Consider the following 18,636-nt stretch of genomic DNA (forward strand, 5'->3'; position numbering starts at 1 on the left):
CCTCCAAGTGTCGGAAGCCCCAAGTGAATTACATACTCAGAGTCAACAATGCCGATATTTGTGGTCCTATTTCCCTATCATAAATGTATTTCAATATGTTAACATACTTTCAGAAAGAATACAGCCAAAGGATACTGCGTCATGAAAATGGCAAACCTGTGCGCAGTAACCAAGCTGAAAATCCAAGCCCCATGCATGGACGAGGTCATTCTGTTATAAACATTACAAAGATCAGAATGTTCAACACAAGCTATGAATACGAAATGCCTTTGTGATATTATTGTTGACATATGTAGTCTAATGCGATAATACTCTTTGACCCAGCTATCACAATTTTTTTCATCATACATGTTATTGCCATGGGCACGTTTCTAAATTTATAAAACAATTACAGTTTCGTAGTACAAATAGTTAATGAATGACAGTCTGTAAGAATTGTACAAAATTCTATCCTAACTTGAGCGACCACTACAGAGGAGCATTCTGAACCATGTAAAATTTGTGTCTTGTGTTTAATTTCCTTCTTTTTCTGTGATCGGTACTCAAAACAAAATAAATATTGATCCATTCAATAATACAAGTGTGTAATCCCAAACCTGAATCATGTACCATGCGCAACGCCATGATGCCCTTGAGAAAACTGGAGCCATCATCTCAACAAACCTGGGTTATGTACAAAATTTTGATGTCACATAAATTGTAAAATCATATAACGTGCATTTATGACAAAACGAAGTACCATCGTCCCACTTGTTTCTCTGCATAAGCAAGTAAACTTACCCTGTACATGGAGGTTCCATACTATTTTCATAACACCTCCTTCCTGGACCGCGTAAGTTGATAGCCCTCCTGTGAGCACATAAAATAAGCAGAGAGGAAACTCAGACTAATAATAAATACTACTGCTGTTGTCTAGTGCAAATCTCAAAGTTCAAAAGTAGGGTACCGGTGTACTTTAGAACTTGTTTCCCGTGCAGTAAGTTTGTAATGCACCTCAGATTTGTCAGCATCTATTGCTGGCTGTGATATCTGAAGTCCCTCTTCTTTAATAATTGATAGATATCTGCATTAGAACAAAACAATCAGTTAGTTGTATATTTCTAAATCTAATTAATGTATAGATGCAAACTTTAATACATATGTTTATCAGTCTTCCTTATCACTTCCATGTCCATAACATCATCAAAACATAAGTGAGATTGCACGAAAATCTTAAACAGTAGGTAGTGTCTCCACCAACTACTAAGACAAGGACTCTTATGCTCTGTTTTCAGAATGAGGACTCAAATAGTGATTGCACTACATCATAACCTTCAGCAATTAATCAACATATAATTGTCATTTTATGCAATTGCATAGATTAAAAGATTGAGAGTCCCTATCTACCAGATCATATAGGTCAAAGTAAGTCCTTTTATGGGAAATATGGAGTTTCATTCGTTATGTGATAACTTCCTAATATTTAGGTGTAGTTGGCACCATAGCCACACTGATGAGTATTCATCAATTTAAGACACAAATATTTAGCACAATTTCAGTAATTCTGAAAATTTCATACAAGGAGCTGAAGTTGGTGGAAAAAAATTTCTTGGCTGTTATAAAAGTATTATGTTTAGTTGGGTACTGTTGGCACATAGTGGTAGATAAATTACAGAAGACCAAAACGGAAGTTCCTGGCCTGTCAAGAATCACCATTCATGTTGATATGATTAGCTGAAATGCAAATGTCAGGTTCAAGTAGGAAAATACTGAGAGAGGTAGAACAAAAATGATGTATGGTTGTAGATTAATGCAACAACTTTTAAACAGAAACCTAATGAGAAAAGCTGCAAGATCTGACATTCATCCATGAAGCATCTAGTGTTACAAGAATGAGGTTACGAGCCTAATGTGGTAAGAAATGAGGTCAAAGAAAAGGGGAAAAAGAACCTTGGTGCAGTGAAATTATCTTAAATTTAACATTGCTCGTTCCACAGTCTTGTGAAAATAACATTCTATATTACATGTTCATACACTGAGAGATATCAGGTGGATTTACCTTCCAGCATGAAAATTTTCAACTCCAAGATCTTCATCCCAAAGGAAAATATAGTCATATTGTGCAACAACATCTGGATGTAAGAACCGCTTGGCAAACCACCTAAGTGAAAAACAGAGACATGAAAGCCAAACGCATGAGATATCTCAAAATGTTTCTAACATAAAAGAGCAAACTCTACACTAGTGATGAAGAACTAATACCATTTAGTTTGGTTAATGGCAGAAACATGTATGACACTGTTGCTCCATTCTAAATTTCTCCAACCATCGACATTGCCATCATAGTGAAAAAGCATGATGGCAAAATCAGTCAGTGGAAACTGAAAAATCAGATGTAGTAAATATTCAAACCAAGGAAATATGTTTAAACAACCGAAGCTTGTGTGGTTTTTATTGTCTTACCTTTTTGACAATTTCATTTACATTTTGCTTTTGCTTTATTCCAACTGCAATAGCCAATAAGTTCGTTGGTGACTTCAACTTCTAGTGTGGGAATGGAAACAGAAAAGAAGACATGGGTCAGATGAATCAAATGTAATTTAGTAGACACTGAAATATTATATAATTCCAAACAGAAAATTGGAGTACATTCAGCATATTATACTAGAATGCTGAAATTGAATTTGTGTGTTAGCCCGTATAACTATTGATAAATTTAAGTTCCATGTCAGGGAAAGATAAGATGTTGGCGATCCAAGGTCAAACTTTTCAAAAATGAATACAAAAATTGGTCATCAGATCACATTCTTTTAGCAGATCTAAACAGCTAGGAGCAAATTTTGGTATAAAAAAGGATCTTCATCAAATCCTAGTAATGTGGCACTTTTTCAAGCAGATATTATCCGGGACATAATACTGGCCAAAGTAAATGGTCTTCCAACCATATCTTTCCAATTCTGTTCAAATGCACTGGCTTAAAGAACCAATATCATCATAAAATAAGAGAATATCAGTACCTTCTTAGGAGGGCCCCAGAGTGATCGCATCTCTAAATCAGTAGTTCTAGAAACAATACCTCTAGGCAGTGTTTCAGTTCCATCAGGCCTGCACTCATTCTAGATGAAGAACACCAAGGTACAGAGTAAAGCATTATCTCATACATGCAAAGAACTGATGCTATAAACTTCCACATAAAACACTAGAAAAACCACCACTTCAAGATACACACACATAATTGCTGAAATTCTATACAAACCTCACAGATCTTGGATTTTGCAGCCTTGACTGGGTAAAGATTACATCCCAAAAACCTCTGCAGGTAAAGGGGTCCGAGAACAATTCAACTTAGTTAAAAATCATAGTGACCACAATCAAACAGTACTGTTTTGCCTAAAATATCAACTCTTGACATGACTACCAGTGCTAAATAAGCACACAGCACAACAAACTGAGAATTACACTGAACTCAAATCCTCAAGTGGGAAAGTGAATAAGTACTTCTAACGTCCCACCAATGAGCATACACAACTTCACAATCGTCAAGACCAAAGATAAGCAGAAATACCTGCTTGTAATCAGTGACAAAAAAAGCACTCCCTATAAAGAAAACTGCCGAAAGTAGAATTGCCGATGGAAGGCAACTGCACATGAAAGATCTCTTCTTTTTGGGTTCAATCATTGCATCAGTAACCATCTGAAACCACCAAAAATCATCACTCATCCAGGCTCTTCAAGTAACCATCAAAGACACATCAATCCGACTTAAATGCAATATAACATATAAAAATTGAACTCAAACAGTTTCACCCACAGAACTTGGCAAGAAGTTAAATATTTGAAGAACTATTCATGCTATAATCCAACAAGAAAACACTGATGAAAAACCACGTACATACACGTATCAATTTTCATCCAAAAGCAGCGATCATGGGCGGGGTGACAAGAATACTTATAAAGGACTTCAGCAGAGTAAATTTGACATACAACTTCAAGATGATTGACGTATACATGATAAGTAGGCATTGTATGTATTTGTGTATGTAGAGGTCAACGGTGGGAAGTGGTGGAATCTTGCTTGAAAACGAGGAAAAGATTGGGAAGACGACGCAAAGTAGAAGAAAGTGTTGCCAGAGTCGTAACCGGATAGGGAGAGAGAAAGACGCCCACTCGCTTCTAATGCGCGTCCAATGGTGTTCCGGTAGAACGCTAATCTATTAGAATCGAATAGAAATTTAGATAAATTAATTTTTATTAAAAAAAAAAAATCAATTATAATTACTCTTATGGAATATTAATATCTAATATAAATCACTGCAACAATCATATTTTAATTGATAATATCAAATAAATTAAATTTAATCAACATCTACTATTACTGTAAAAATAACACACATTATATAGTATAAACAACATCCCACATATAAAGTAGGGTTCGGACCCATAACCTTTAAAATTATAAGAGTTCAATTTTACCAAATAAATTAAAATTTTTAATATTGTCGAATCATTTTAATTGATTTGATTTCATATTTCGGTTGTCATTTTGATAAATTGATTTTTTTTTGTTAAAAGAATATAAAATAATTAAGAAATAAGTATTAAAAAATAATAGTTATATACTATCCATTTTTTTTAATTTCTTTTGGAAGGGTAAATCGCAACAAACTCTATTGAAATTTAGTATAATTATAAATACCACCATTGTTTAAAAAATCGTCCATATTTTTTTATATTAACAATCGTCTAACAACCTATTCAATTCGTTAGATTTTCATCCATATTTTTCTAGTTAATTGATCAAAATATATTTTAATTTTACTCATTTGCAAAAAAAAAAAAATAATTTTTTTTATGAATTAAATGGACAATCATTTTAAAATTTTTAAACTTTTTTCTTCCACCTCGTCCAATTTTTTAAAATAATAAAAAAATATAATTAAGAGTAAAATTTATAATTCCAAACTTTCATCTAAATATCATCGAGATTGTTTTTATACAAAAAAAATATATATATTAAGTTAAATAAACACAAATTAGGGGGGAAGGGGAGAACCCTTTACAATTGCCCCTTAGGTTTTAATTGATTGTCAAAATCTTCTTGATCTACTTAATTTTCTCAATTAAGAGGATGTTTTGGCTAAATTTATTTAAATTATTTTATAAACTTTATACTTATTGTAAGATATTTTTTGAAGATTAAAAAACATTAAGAGGGTGTTTTCCTAAACTTATAAGATATTAAATCTTATTTTAAAATAGGTTCGTAAAGTGTTTGCATGAATTTTTTAAATCTTATTATAAGAGATTAGTAATTTAAAAAAAAATTGTTAATAAGATTTTAAAAATAAGTTAACGACTCCTTACTTTTCTTTAAAGAGTTTATAAGCTCGTAACATCCTATTTTTAGAACTTATAAATTATTTTTCTATTAAATTTAACAAATATTTTATAACATCTTATAAGCTCAAATCATCCTATAAGATACTTTAACTAGCCTATAAACTCACCCGAAAACCCTCCAAATCATCTTTTAAAAACAAGTTATTAAAGTATCTAAATAGAATAATATTACACAATTTATAGGATGTTAGCCACAACAACTTTGTAATTAATATACAATCAAAATTGACGGAGTTTGTTAAAAATTTAAAACACGTTGAGGAATTCTTACTTTTTAAAAGAAGCCTCGAGATCTAATAAGCTCATTTTGAAAAAAGAATTATCAAACACTTTTCGACGTTTAATAAAATATGTTAAAAAGTTTATAAGTTCACCCAAACACCCCAAATCCGACAACTGAAAAGTAACTCATTCCTGGGAGCATATTGAACTGGGAATGAGAAGCTGCAATTTGTGTCCAACTTGAAAGAAGATGGTACAAATGGTTTTACTTGCATTTTCGTGCTCGCCATCATTGATATGTACTAAATTTGATGCCTGAAAATCACATAGCATTCGCGGAATAGTATCATATACGCCTTCTTTTGCTTACGATTCCAGCAATCAAGTTCCCTACTTCCTCGCTGCAATCCTCCTGCACATGATGCCCAGCCTGAAAACATACCAGCAGAATGGATCTTTTCAACCACAAATTATGAAAAGCTCGTCTATCATACGCAAGACGAGTATACTATTAACAGATCAGATTGTTGTAGAATATGTTAGCAGAATTCTTCACAACTCTTCCAACTATAATGTGTAACAAGGTCAAACGCATCGTCTTCAGAACATAAAATTACCATTGGAAGTGTGATCAGTTGAAGGTTGGATTGTTTGCAGAAATCTTCGACACCTTCAAAGCTCAGCCAGCGGTCTCTTTGACCCCAGCAAACAGTTGTTTGGACTTTCCAATTCTCATCCGTAAGTGTTCTTCTCATCTCTTCAACAAATCCCTACGAAATAAACAGAATGATATCAAGCAAATAAGCACTCAAGTTTTTCAAATAAAGTGGATGTTGGTTACAGAAGAATTAGGAGTTCAAACACAGGAGAAAACACGTGTTTCTGAATATAAGCAAGTAGTGAATAATATAGAATAACAAATTCACATGCATCCAAAGAACTCTGACGAATTCAATTTCACCCTTGAAGAAATGGTAGTGCGTGAAGCGTTAACTGGAAACGTAGGCTGAAAACGGAAGAAAATGAATTAGCAAAGAGATTGCACCTTTAGTTCCTTTTTCATCGACCTACTAATTGCATTGAGAGCGAAACCAGCAGAACCGGAGGAGAGGTATGGTCTTCTATAAACCATTGCAACGTCTTCCTTTATCTTATAAGGGCCACAGCTTGTCAAGGCTTTATCACTGGCTCTTAAAGGATCCTGATTTTGAAGAGGTAATAAAATAAAGATCAGAACAACAAAGTGGAGAAAGAAAAAGAAAGAAAGAAAAAAAGATGTTTTAATTTCAACGATTTCATAATTATAAATGATAGTTTTTGATCAACCCACCTGAGAAAAAATTTCTCCCAACAAAAAGTTGCTGAATATAGAAAGCGTTGATGGGAGGTTGGCATGTTTTGCTGTCAGCTTTAGCAAACAAAAGAGAGGAGAATTTCAGATTTAAGTTGCTAAATTCACTTTTGGACCTAGAAATTCTGAACACATAAGGGATAATCATGCTTCACTTAATTAACAATTTTAAGTGTAGTTCTAAAAGAATGGAAATGTGTAGGTGAATAAGGATTGATCAAACCAATCTACGGATGCAATATATGCCATCCCCGCCACTTCTTTTTTCTTTTTTCGGCATTTGCAAATCGAATAGTGAGAGCGTAAAAGGGAAAACGGAGAAGGGTTGAACAGCATGGTAATAAAGTTTTTAGCTGATCTTACTGGAGGATTGAGTAGAATGAGATCATTAAGCTTTTCCTGATGATCTTTAGCATATTTGACAACAACAGGTGCAAAATATCCCTGAGAAGAATGGCAACAATAACACGACGAAGGGCTATGAGAATCATTCCTTAATATTTTACATGTTTATATCCAAATATGAAATGACGTAATACCTGGACAACAAGAGTAACCTTATCCTTTGAGAACTCACTGATGACAGATTCCAAGGACTCCACATATTCTGAGAGCCAAAATGACACTTTTAAGAAGTGAAATTACTCCATTGCAATTTGAAATAACATGGTAACTGAAGCTTATGTCGTAATATTCTTTTCTTAAGTTCATATGCACATACCTTTCAAAGTGTAGTCAAATCCGTACTTCGGTTGAGGCTTGTCTGAAAATCCAAATCCTGCAAGAAAAGTGGAAAACTAGATAGTGCTAACTCGAATCTTGGCAGGTAATACTGAATGATAACTCAGGAAACGGAAGCTGCTTTGGAATAACTATAAATTCTATCAACAGTAGGAATTAAGCTTACCTAGCCAATCAAAAGCAATAGCATGATTATTCTTAGAGAGAATTGGTAGAACTTTGCGATATGAATATGCCTATAACAAAAGTAACAAGCAAGAAGAATATTATCAGGTTCTTCTCATTAAACATCTGAAAACAGACTGGAAAAAAACCTGTGATGCTCATCTTAGATAGTCGATGACATTAAAACTAAATACAACCTAACCAATAGAAACTGAGGATCCACCAGTAACATGTTAGCAAATCTGATGCAACGAAGAAAAATTACGATGTCGATCCGTAGGTGGAAGCTATTTCTAAAACTTTAGACTTCACCAATGTGCTTTTTTCTTTAAGATATTAATTGCTTATAAGTGTCGAAAGCATGTAATGATGTAATTCTTTTTAAGCTAATCTCAACAGCCATTGAGATTCTTATACATTAATTGTTTAGGTACAAAAACATGAACAAACAAACCTGAGATGGAAAACCATGAATTAGAACAACCGGAGGATTGGCAGAGCTTCCACTTTCAACGCAAAACCATCTATTGCACAAAATGAGCACGTTTCAATTGGTAATCCCTGCAAATAATCCATCCTCAATATCTGTATAATACTGTTCATCGGTAATCCATCATAACAATTAATCCTACACTTGTAGCCCTCAACAACCCTCATAATTCTTCAAAGTTGTTCTAAATCAATTACCTAAACAGATCAGTCGAGGCCTGCGAAGAACCCGCCATAGCAAGTCCAAAAATCGGATCCTTCGCCTTCTCACCAGTGCCACCAACAGGGTGTGCTTTCACCTTAATGTGTAAACACAGAACATCAACCCTCCAAAATACTCAAAATTTGAGAATTGCACATAAACATAGTTTCTTTCAACAGAACAAAACAGAGTTCCAAGAAACTTACAATCTTTTCTTTCAACAGAACAAAACAGAGTTCCAAGAAACTTACAATCTTTCCTTGCTTGAACCATTCATCAGCAGGGCTTGGCTCATCTGAATATTTCCCTATCCAAGAAAACAAGAACACACTTCATTTCAAAAGAACCGTACAAATGAAGCCCTATTTCCCAAAAGCATAGAAATCCCCAGTTCCTACCTCCACTGAAAGAAAACCCATCTCCAACTGAAACTGGAGCATCCAAAAAATAATCCTGAATCATCACCATTTTCAAATACCAACATCGAATCCAAAACCCCATTTGAAAAACAATCAGAGAAAAAAAAGAAAAAAATTCAGACCTCATTGGGTTCACTGCTTGATCGGCAGGTGCGTAGGAAATTTTTCTTTCTGGGGAGGGTTGGAAGGGTTGATATGAGAGGATGATGATGTTTGCGCAATGAAATTGAAGCAGAGAAACTGCAAAGTGCCATTGAAATTGGAAGGGAGAGTGTTCTTCCAAATACAGTGACAGTTATGACAGTTGCTTCCTACTTCCTAATAAAAATTGGGACTAAAGTTGGTATCATATTAGAGATAGGGTTTTTCTGGTTCTCATTTGTCACTTAAATTTCACAACAAAGCATTCTTGGCATTGAAGTTTTTCCCTTTTCTTTTGCCATTTTCATCTCATTTATTTAGTAAACCAACATGAGGACGACCCTCGTTGCATCAATTGGTAAGAAATCCAATAATTATGTGGTTGATTCTTTCTGTCGATGTGACAACTAAATTGGTGGTAATTTGTAAGCAATCTATGGTATTAGAGCCATCTCATGATCCGTCGTGGTGACTAAAGCCATTAAGCCAGAGCCATCTGAACTCTTTTGTAATACAATATATGTGTGTGCACGCGCGTGCCCGACGAAAAAACACAAATGTTAAGTTTGTGGTTCACTCACTATGTGAAATTTTTTGTTCATAGTTCATGCAAAATGGATTGTACTCAAAATCTTTTGCCATTCTTCAATTTACAGTCATTCTTAGTTTGTTGAGCCATCATGGTAATTTTCATTCACAAACTATAAAAATAATATCACAACTACGCCTGAAACTGTTGTTTAGATAGAATAGATAAGGGATTTCAAATTAGGAAACTAGCAACAAAGAGCTGGTCTCATTTGCACGCAAGATTTGTCATAAATTCATAATTGAAGTTTGTCAAAACCAAGAATCCAGCTTATCTGAACAATTCATGTTCTTTTTCTGAATCAGGTTTGGCTGCACCAAACTAATCACATTGCAGTTATTCATATACTTGTCGTGTGATTGATTGTATACAAACGCCAGGTAGAATCCACTCAACATATAAATTTCATCAAGAAATAAGTGTATCAACTCAAGCTAAAGAAATTTCATACATCAAAGCACTTAATCTTGAAATATACAACATCCTGAACTTCCATTTCTCCTTCCTCAATAATAATTACACATAAACTCAAAACTCCCCTCTACTTCACATAGTAAGGAAGGTCAAGAACATAAAGCAGGAAATAAGCCCAAACAACACCAGAAATCCCACCAAAGAAGAACCCGCCGGTGAACTTAGCCCATCCATCAGCGGTTTGCAGCTGATCAGGCTGCTTCTTCCTCCCAGTCAACGTCAATGACGGCGCAGTCGATGGCTCGCCTTCCTTGAATGATGCGATCCCATAAATCGTCAAGCAAATGCTAAGGATCACAACCAGGCCTGCTGCAGCCAGGGACCCCGCTCCACCTGCATAGGGGGTGTTCCTGAGGGGGCCTGCCTTCACGAACGGCCCGACGAGGAGGAAGCCATGGGCCAGCCCCACCTCCACCCCCCGGAGAAGAGGGTTGACAGCCGTCCGGTAGGCCGGGAGGTTGGATAGGTACCAGGCGATCAAAGGGCTCGATGTGACTGGGGTCTCGAGACTTCCGATGAATGGATCACCATTGATGGGCTGAATGACTTGGAAAGTAGGCTGCAATAAAGGGATGAGATTAGAGCTAATAGTTATGATCCTTCTACATTGTAACAAACATAGGATAGTGTGAAAAACTGGATGATTCTTGAATTGGTCAGTTTTCCTAGTTGTAATAACCTTGGATGAATGCAAGATTCAAGAACACCTTCCATGTAGTAAATATATATAGTATACCTTGTCGGACTGGACAGCCTTGATGGTGAAGGAAGAGGTCCTCCTCGAGGTGGAGGGCAAGACTCTGAATGGAGCGCCGGAGATGCCTCTGGGGGTGGCGAGTGCTCTGGTGAATGAGGAAGCGAAGTTGGTCTTGAGGTGGCTGGCCATGGTGGAAGCAGCCGCTGCCATTTTCTGCAAGTTTTGGCTGATAGAAGAAAGCCCCACAGCTGCTTATAGCTACCTGCTCAAAATCTGTATTCTGAGTGAGCAAAAATGATATCTTTTGCTGATGAATTTGTGGTTCTCAGCTGTGATGTGTTGGACAGGAATGGTTTTCATTGGGTGGCTTCTTTCTCTTACCTTATCCCTTATCCACATTTGGGTTGAATTGTTCTCAATCTTTTTATCATATATTTTCGTGTCAATTATATTAAGGGTAAATTAAATTACAACGATCTTTCCTGCAATTTAGTATAATTATGATACCTCTTCGTTGTTGAAAAATTATCAATACCCTTCTGATGTTAACGGTCATTAGGTTTATATTTAGTTTTATGGTGAATTGACTAAAATGTCCTTGTGGATTAAAAATTATAATGTTATTTTATTTTTTTAAATTTTTTTTAAGATTAAGTGGATTATTCTTTTATAATTTTTAAAAAAATTTCATCTACTTCGTTCGATTTTTTATAAGTTTTTATTTTTTTAAAAAAACTAAAAGATACAATAAGAATAAAGTTGACAATTTCATACCTCAATTTAAGGATTACATAATTTCATCAAAACATCAAAGGGTATTTGTAATTTTTCAAATAACGAGGGAGGTATTCGTAATATGATAAATTTCAGCAGAGTTCATTGTAATTTACCCTTATATTAATCCATAGTATATAAATACTCTTTTAAATTATAAGATATAATATTATAATATTATAACTTAAAAGTAGATTGCAGATGCAAATTGAATCCATTTTTAGTATCGCATTCAAGTTTTTTGATATTTTTATTCTTTAACTTTAGATGGTAACATTTTGATTTATATTCTTTTTAATGTTTGCAATTTCAATCTTTTTCTCACAAAAGTTCACCCTTCTCGCTAATGGAAAATTAACCTATGAAGTTAAAAGGGACTGAAATTGCAAAAATTAATACAAGACGAAAATATTATTCTAGAATTTAAAAGGAAAACACTAAATAACCTACATTACGGGACCAAAAATACATGTAATCCCCGCATATAATACATGCAAATGCGACATCAGTACTCCATGTGACACGAGTGTGTAATAAATGATTCTTCGCCATATAATACACTTATTCATATATTATCTGGATATGACACGATAGTATAATAAAAAATCCTTAACCATATAATACAAACGCGGGCCTAATATCAATCTGTAACAAAAAAATGTGATAGAAGATTATTAAACAATCACCACCTATTCCTTATATTATCATGCATTAATCTATACCACAATCCCATCACACAAGGAGTTGTTTACAAGCCCGATAAAGGTCGTTTTGGCTTACGGTCCACCTTTATCCATTTTTTACTATAAAAAATAACGACATGCTAGCAATCTTTAGATAAAATCTCATAACTTAGACGGCTTTATGTGTGGCAGTGTAATTCAATAAAATTAGTTTATTAGTTTATCGAAAATAATTTTACTAATATAATATAATTGATGAAAGATATTACTATAAATTATAATCATAATGCATTATAAGTCCTATATGGGTTGGTGATGGATTTTAAGTGGATTGATGATGTATATGGGCTGGTGATGGATTTTAAGTTCATCGAATTAATTATACTATATATTACTAACTATTTTACATTTAGCAGATTATTATTTTTTGAATTAATGAGAAACAAATTAAAGAAAAGTGAAGAATTTTATGATATAGTCAGAACTTGCAATTCATATGTGATCATTTTTTTTTTTTTTTAACAAACTTACAATATATAATGATATTATAAATTTCAATGAGCATATCAAATATCAATATATAATAATAATTTATAATGAACCAACATGTACTATTATTATTGCGGTTGTAAATTCATAATTCAATTTTATAAAGAATCATGGAGAAATTGATTGTACAATTATTTATCTCATGATTTGTTCTGAAAAATACAGTATTTTTTAATACTTTAAAAACTTTTTATTTTATATTTAAAAGATAAATTTTTGATATATTATATTATAAGTTGTATTAAAAATATTGTCATCTTATTATTATCTAAAAATTTTAAATTCTGTGAATATTAAAAATAAAAAAGTAGATATAATCGACCCAACTCGAGCCATTTATAATTAAATCTTTGTAACCCATTAATTCAAACTCATTTTAAATATTCTACAATTATAATATGATCGTTCATCAAATCTGATTTGAATTAGAATTTTCGATTAATAATCCACACTCCTTACAAAATGGAAACTATAATTGGGCCTAGCCCATAATACAATTGGGCTCTCAATCCTGCCCAAAAAAGCACAAAACCTATTCTTTCGTTCATGTCTGTCGGAATAATATCTGCTTGAAGGGGTTTTTGCTCATGATTCACAACCCAGAAATGTAATGCAAAATGGCACTGCAACAGATTCTGAAAGTCCCCATGTCGCGCTTTTTGGGCGCCTCTATTTCCAGTTACGGCAATGATTTCACACTCTTCTCTTCTAAATCCCCCATGCTATACGGTAACATTTTCTTTTCTTCAGTGTTGATGATATGGTAGAGAAAAAGATACATGGAAAAGCAAGAATTGTAGGTCTTTTGCTATTCATGCAATTTTTGTTGAAATTTTTTGTTGGGATTTATAATACACGAATACCTGAAGTGGGTGGTCTTGATTGACGGAATTGGCAAGTTAGCTCTTGTTAAACTTGTGGAATATTGTTGCCCGAGTATTAAAGTGCTCGAAAGTTTTAATCTTGCTGAATTTCACCTCAGAATCATCTGTTTATGGTGTCTTTGAGACGTCTGCTAGGTCGAGCATGTGTGTTTTCTATATGTTTTTGTGTATGTGTCTGTGATTCGGTGTGTCATTCACATACATTTGTTGATACTTAATTTCTTCTGAATTTGTTGGTTATGGATTTGATTGTTTCTACTACTGTTGATCAGCAAGGTGGGCCGAGGCCCCAATGCATCAGCCTGTCAGGTGTTTTGCTGCTTCCAGTTCGGAGAAGATTAAAGTACAGAGGAAGTAGTTGCAACGTTTTCCACCTCTGTTTTGCTCTTCTTTTTTATAGAATGAGCAATGTCTTAATACCGTGAATGCTATCTTATTGTATTGCTTACAACATGCTTGATTTTTCAGGAAAAGGAGACTAGATGAAGTATGTCTTGAAAGATTTCAGCAATATAGTCGAACGTTCATACAGTCATGGATCACTCAGGGTAGGCTCTTGAGCTATGAATTTCCATGCTTCATGGACATTATGATAACTCTTTTCTACGTGTATAAGTGCAGATACTTGGAATTCATTCGAGGACTTTGGTTTGTTTTTAGTTCAAACTCATATGTTCATAGGACATATTAAAAACCTGAGTGTCCATAGTATGTGTGATTTGAAAAGAATGTTAAATATCATATTTTTGTACTAGTGCATCAAATTCTAATAATGCAATAGTAGTTGCTGAACTTACATCCTCATACTCTTTGCCTTTCATTCAAGAAAGGGTGTTTGAGAACGAACCCCTTGCTCATTCTGGCTGCAGAATGTTAAAAATTTTCCTCTTATTTCGTGTTTTAAATTTCATCATAGCGAAAAAGTCAACTGTTTTGTTTGGACACGTTTTGCCTGTCCAAACTACCACTCTGTGCTTATTATTGAATACTTCTTATGTGCCTGAGACCATTGACCCATTGATAAATGTGCCATCAATACTCATCAGATATTTGCTATTAGTTGTTAGAAACTGATGAATTTATATAATAAAGCTAAGGAGGCCACTACATTGCAATAATTTGGACAAGTACATGCCGACATACTGGGAATTGGAGTCTTAGAACACATTTTTGGTATAAGAAAATTCAGCGGTTTCTTTGCTGTTATCTACCTCAGCTCACACACTCTAGGTCCTTGCTTAATAGTAAATGCTAATGCCTTTAAGGTTCTACCCATAATGGACGTAGCGTCTCTGGTTTTCCTTGTTTGAAGTTTGAAATTTGCTGATTTACTTCTTGCATTGCCTCTTTGGTGTGGAGTTGTGAACATATCTGATGATGGAACCTGATTGTTGCTCACATGCTCCATGCTTAACCCCTATTTCTGCTATTGTATTTTATTTCTCAGGCAAAGTGTTTGTTGATGGAAAAGTAGTAAACAAATGTGGAACTCCCGTTTCTGATAAATCTGTAGTGGAGATCAAGGCTGAAGTTCCGAAATATGTATGTAGGTGATTACTCTCTTGAAACAGCCCATGTGACTATGTCTGTATCTATTTTGAGTGGCATTTCAGTAATCATTTCTGTATCAACATGACCATTCTTTACTTTTCTGTCAATATATAATCCAGAGCAGGACATAAGTTAGAGGCTGCCCTTGAACAACTAGAGATTGATGTTACTGGAAAAGTGGCTCTTGATTCAGGACTCTCTACCGGAGGATTTACAGATTGCTTGCTTCAGCATGGTGCTTCATTTGTCTATGGTGTTGATGTGGGCTATGGACAGGTATGACTTCAGAATTTAATCTTTTAAGAGGCTGTCTTAATTGTTTCCTTTTTTAACCAATAGATCTACTATTTCATCATAAGTGAGATGACAAATCGGCTGTCCAACTATCATTCGTAATAAATAATTCCTAGCAAGCCTTAGGCCTTCTTGAAGATGCTGAATTTCATCAGATTTAAGCTAATGAAATAGACAGTTTATTTTGGTATTGTGCTACCAACAGTAAATTTTGCGTATTTTCAGGCAAGGTCTTTCATATTCATCACAGGCTAGATAAAGTAAATATAACATTTACAAACGCCTACTTAGAGAACCATCATCGCCTGTGCTATAATAGTATTTGGAATCCAGAAAAACTGTTGAGAGAACATATGTTTTCGTGACATTTAAGACTCAATTATGTACTTCTTTACATAATAAATTGCATAAAAGCTGCTAATAAAAGTGAAGATGACTCAAGACATCAGTTTTTAGGAGTGATCTTCAATATCTCTAACTTTGCGTTATCTTGCATGCTTGCATGCCATGATCATCTAATTAGCATAGGATTCTTGTTTCTGTTTAGGTTGCTGACAAAATACGTCGACATGATCATGTAAAGGTCATTGAACGGACAAACTTAAGATATCTGTCTGAACTCCCACAGAAGGTTGATCTAGCTACTTTGGACCTTTCCTTTATTTCCATACTAATGGTAAGCTACTGGTGGCAACTCTTGCATTTTTGCCTGTTAACTGTTGTGCCTCCACCCAGTCATTTCTTTTACATCTCCTGTATAAAATTGCATTCCATTGTTTATCCCTTTCTTGCTTCAAAGGAAAAAATCAAACTGGCAATATAACTGGTCTTATTGATCTCTCATCTTCATCCAACATGCTCCTTTACTTTTCAGTGCACAGTAACTTTGTTTTGCCTTTGCTTTTTCGACGTTTGAATTTGCAGGTCATGCCTGCTGTTGTTAGTGTGATGAAGGATGACGCGACATTAGTTACTCTGATTAAACCTCAATTTGAGGCTCACAGATCACAAGTATGTATAAGTATCAATTATCCTGCTTGCTTTGGTACTTCTTATGTTCCCGGTTTCTGATTATTAGATCAGGTTATATTCAGATAAATACTAAAGGGAATGTAATTATGAAACTGTCATACTCCCAAAAGCTAATGCAAAATCAAATGGCTTTGCAAAAGTTAATGATAGTCTTTTAATCACATATGAGGGTCTCATCAGCTTGTTACCAATATAAAAGAATCGATTCAGTACGCCAGCTATTTCAAGCTTTCTTCCAAGTTGGATCATTTGGTAGCTGGTGGGAAGGTTGACAAATCATAGTTGAGCTCCCTAATAAAGTAGTTGCAATAATGACAAAGCCAATGTTAAAAAAGTAGTATTGAGTCATTGATAGCTTATTCTACTGAAAACTGAAGTCCTGGTCCTTAGTTACCAATAACATTAGCATACATCATTTCATGCGAGCTCTTATCAGTATACACAGAATTTTGGATGTATATATGTTAGTGCTTGGAAAGGTTCAATCTGTTATTTTTGGCTTGGTAGGTTTTGTCTGAAAGATGGCTAAGCCACTTGGGTGTACCGTGTTTTAGACAAATTTGTTCATGATGTAAATTTAGTGCTGAAACTAAATAGTATGCATTTTCCTTCAGGTGGGAGGCGGTGGCATTGTTAGAGATCCCTTAGTGCATCAGGAGGTAAGAGTTTACTTACCCTATTTATTATGATTCCATATGCTGTATTTATGTAATATTTGTTTGATGGTTTTGTGTGAAGACAAAAGTTTCGCATTTTTGCTATTAAGAACAACAGTAAGTTGTATCCGATAAGTGCGATACAAAAATAAACCTCGAGGTTGGCTGACTAAAAGATTGGAGTTTTGTTACATTAGTTGTAATGCTTTATATACTAAACTTGTTTAAGTTTGCATTCTGCTCCCATACTTTATTTGTTTGTAGATCTCTCTCCTGTTCTTTTCACTTCATTTGGAGTTTGGATAGGTATATCTTACCTAATACCTTCTATGCCTCATTGAATGAACCATTTTGCATTAACAATGAAGGTCTCATTCTACTAGTTTCACTGTTGGCCTGCTTAGGAATGGCAAGAAAGCAACTAAAAATCACTAAAACTCTACTGTTGTGTTCGTGGGCATTTTAGGTACTCGCAAAGATCATAAATGGTGTACAAGATTTCGGATTTGAGTGCAAAGGCTGGATCGAATCTCCCTTGAAGGGGGCTGATGGAAACAAAGAATTTCTTGCTTGCTTCAGCCGAACTGCTGCAAAAGATCCAGATCTCTCAGCTGCTAAGGCAGATATAGCTAAATTGCATAGGGGTACACAAAGCATACAGCCAGCAATATGACAAAGTGGTCAATATGCAAGTCTGGCTTTCGTATATGGCACAACGTACGGGCAAACTGCATTTGCTCTAACGGGATGATTTTAAACTTAGGAAAAGTAGGTGAAACGGGTGAGTTTGCAGAAAAGTCTCAATGGAACTTATTTTCTGAAAATCATCGTTCTATAACGAGTTGTTTGAGTGGAGTTTTATCGGATTATTGCAAGTATCTGCTAACATTAAAATGTTGGCTGTCAATGGCCCCAAAAGAGTCTGTGAGAGTTTGGCAGAGCAAGTGTATTATTAGGGGCCGTTTTCAAGGCCTGTGAGGGCAACCTAATCCTTCAATTCGGTTCTATCCCACATTTTATCTAATTGGATAAAAATACTAACAGAAACTATTTATTCATCTTATCCTACGTTTTGTGAAATTGGGTCTTATCAATCATTTATTCTATATTAAAAAATAAAGGACCCATTGGCTGACAACAACAGAGTTTTACATAGAGATGGATGCATGGGAATTGTAGTTGAGTTGAGCCAATCTTCACTGAAGCAACTAAATTTGGACAACATGATATGCATATAATGTCTCCTATAAACTCTTTTGCCCCTGCCACTATTGTTATACATACTGATAAGCTCTTCATTCTGCTTTCAATAAAGCTGGGGGCCTTTCTCTTGCTTGGACCTCC

At 34.6% G+C, this 18,636-nt stretch overlaps 3 protein-coding genes and 1 long non-coding RNA gene across 8 annotated transcripts in view; 1 reads left to right on the top strand and 3 right to left on the bottom strand.

Annotated features, from left to right (window-relative positions):
• Positions 1-4,163, bottom strand: part of LOC105163784 — a gene marked incomplete in the record, with an annotated part of 5,627 nt that extends 1,464 nt beyond the window's left edge. Inside the window, 12 exon segments of the long non-coding RNA XR_002287201.1 lie at positions 1-74; positions 157-210; positions 597-663; positions 781-849; positions 947-1,063; positions 2,039-2,140; positions 2,242-2,360; positions 2,443-2,523; positions 2,997-3,095; positions 3,236-3,292; positions 3,545-3,673; positions 3,964-4,163. This is a non-coding gene — a long non-coding RNA (uncharacterized LOC105163784).
• Positions 5,700-9,412, bottom strand: LOC105163785 (haloalkane dehalogenase). Its single transcript, XM_011082247.2, has 13 exons — positions 9,091-9,412; positions 8,948-9,002; positions 8,801-8,856; positions 8,546-8,646; positions 8,313-8,382; positions 7,860-7,929; positions 7,674-7,730; positions 7,492-7,559; positions 7,316-7,396; positions 6,932-7,009; positions 6,647-6,802; positions 6,219-6,371; positions 5,700-6,031 (listed from the first exon to the last, which is right to left on the bottom strand). The coding sequence occupies exons 1-13, from the start codon at positions 9,220-9,222 to the stop codon at positions 5,948-5,950; spliced, it is 1,161 nt and encodes a 386-aa protein (XP_011080549.1). The 5' UTR covers positions 9,223-9,412; the 3' UTR covers positions 5,700-5,947.
• LOC105163786 (photosystem I reaction center subunit XI, chloroplastic) lies at positions 10,102-11,198 on the bottom strand. Its single transcript, XM_011082248.2, has 2 exons — positions 10,909-11,198; positions 10,102-10,731 (listed from the first exon to the last, which is right to left on the bottom strand). Exons 1-2 carry the CDS (start codon positions 11,077-11,079, stop codon positions 10,240-10,242), a joined length of 663 nt encoding a protein of 220 aa, XP_011080550.1. The 5' UTR covers positions 11,080-11,198; the 3' UTR covers positions 10,102-10,239.
• On the top strand, positions 13,433-18,368 carry LOC105163787 (hemolysin A). Of its 5 annotated transcripts, none has more exons than XM_011082251.2 (9): positions 13,433-13,553; positions 14,032-14,113; positions 14,228-14,307; positions 15,207-15,309; positions 15,430-15,586; positions 16,152-16,280; positions 16,529-16,615; positions 17,251-17,295; positions 17,759-18,368. In XM_011082251.2, the coding sequence occupies exons 1-9, from the start codon at positions 13,493-13,495 to the stop codon at positions 17,963-17,965; spliced, it is 951 nt and encodes a 316-aa protein (XP_011080553.1). In that variant the 5' UTR covers positions 13,433-13,492; the 3' UTR covers positions 17,966-18,368. The 5 variants fall into 5 exon arrangements, with proteins under 5 accessions (XP_011080553.1, XP_020549946.1, XP_011080552.1 ...); XM_020694287.1 differs by having other exon boundaries at positions 14,032-14,110; XM_011082250.2 differs by having other exon boundaries at positions 13,437-13,604.

This window comes from Sesamum indicum, linkage group LG6 (assembly GCF_000512975.1).
Source record: "Sesamum indicum cultivar Zhongzhi No. 13 linkage group LG6, S_indicum_v1.0, whole genome shotgun sequence".
NCBI lineage: Eukaryota > Viridiplantae > Streptophyta > Magnoliopsida > Lamiales > Pedaliaceae > Sesamum > Sesamum indicum.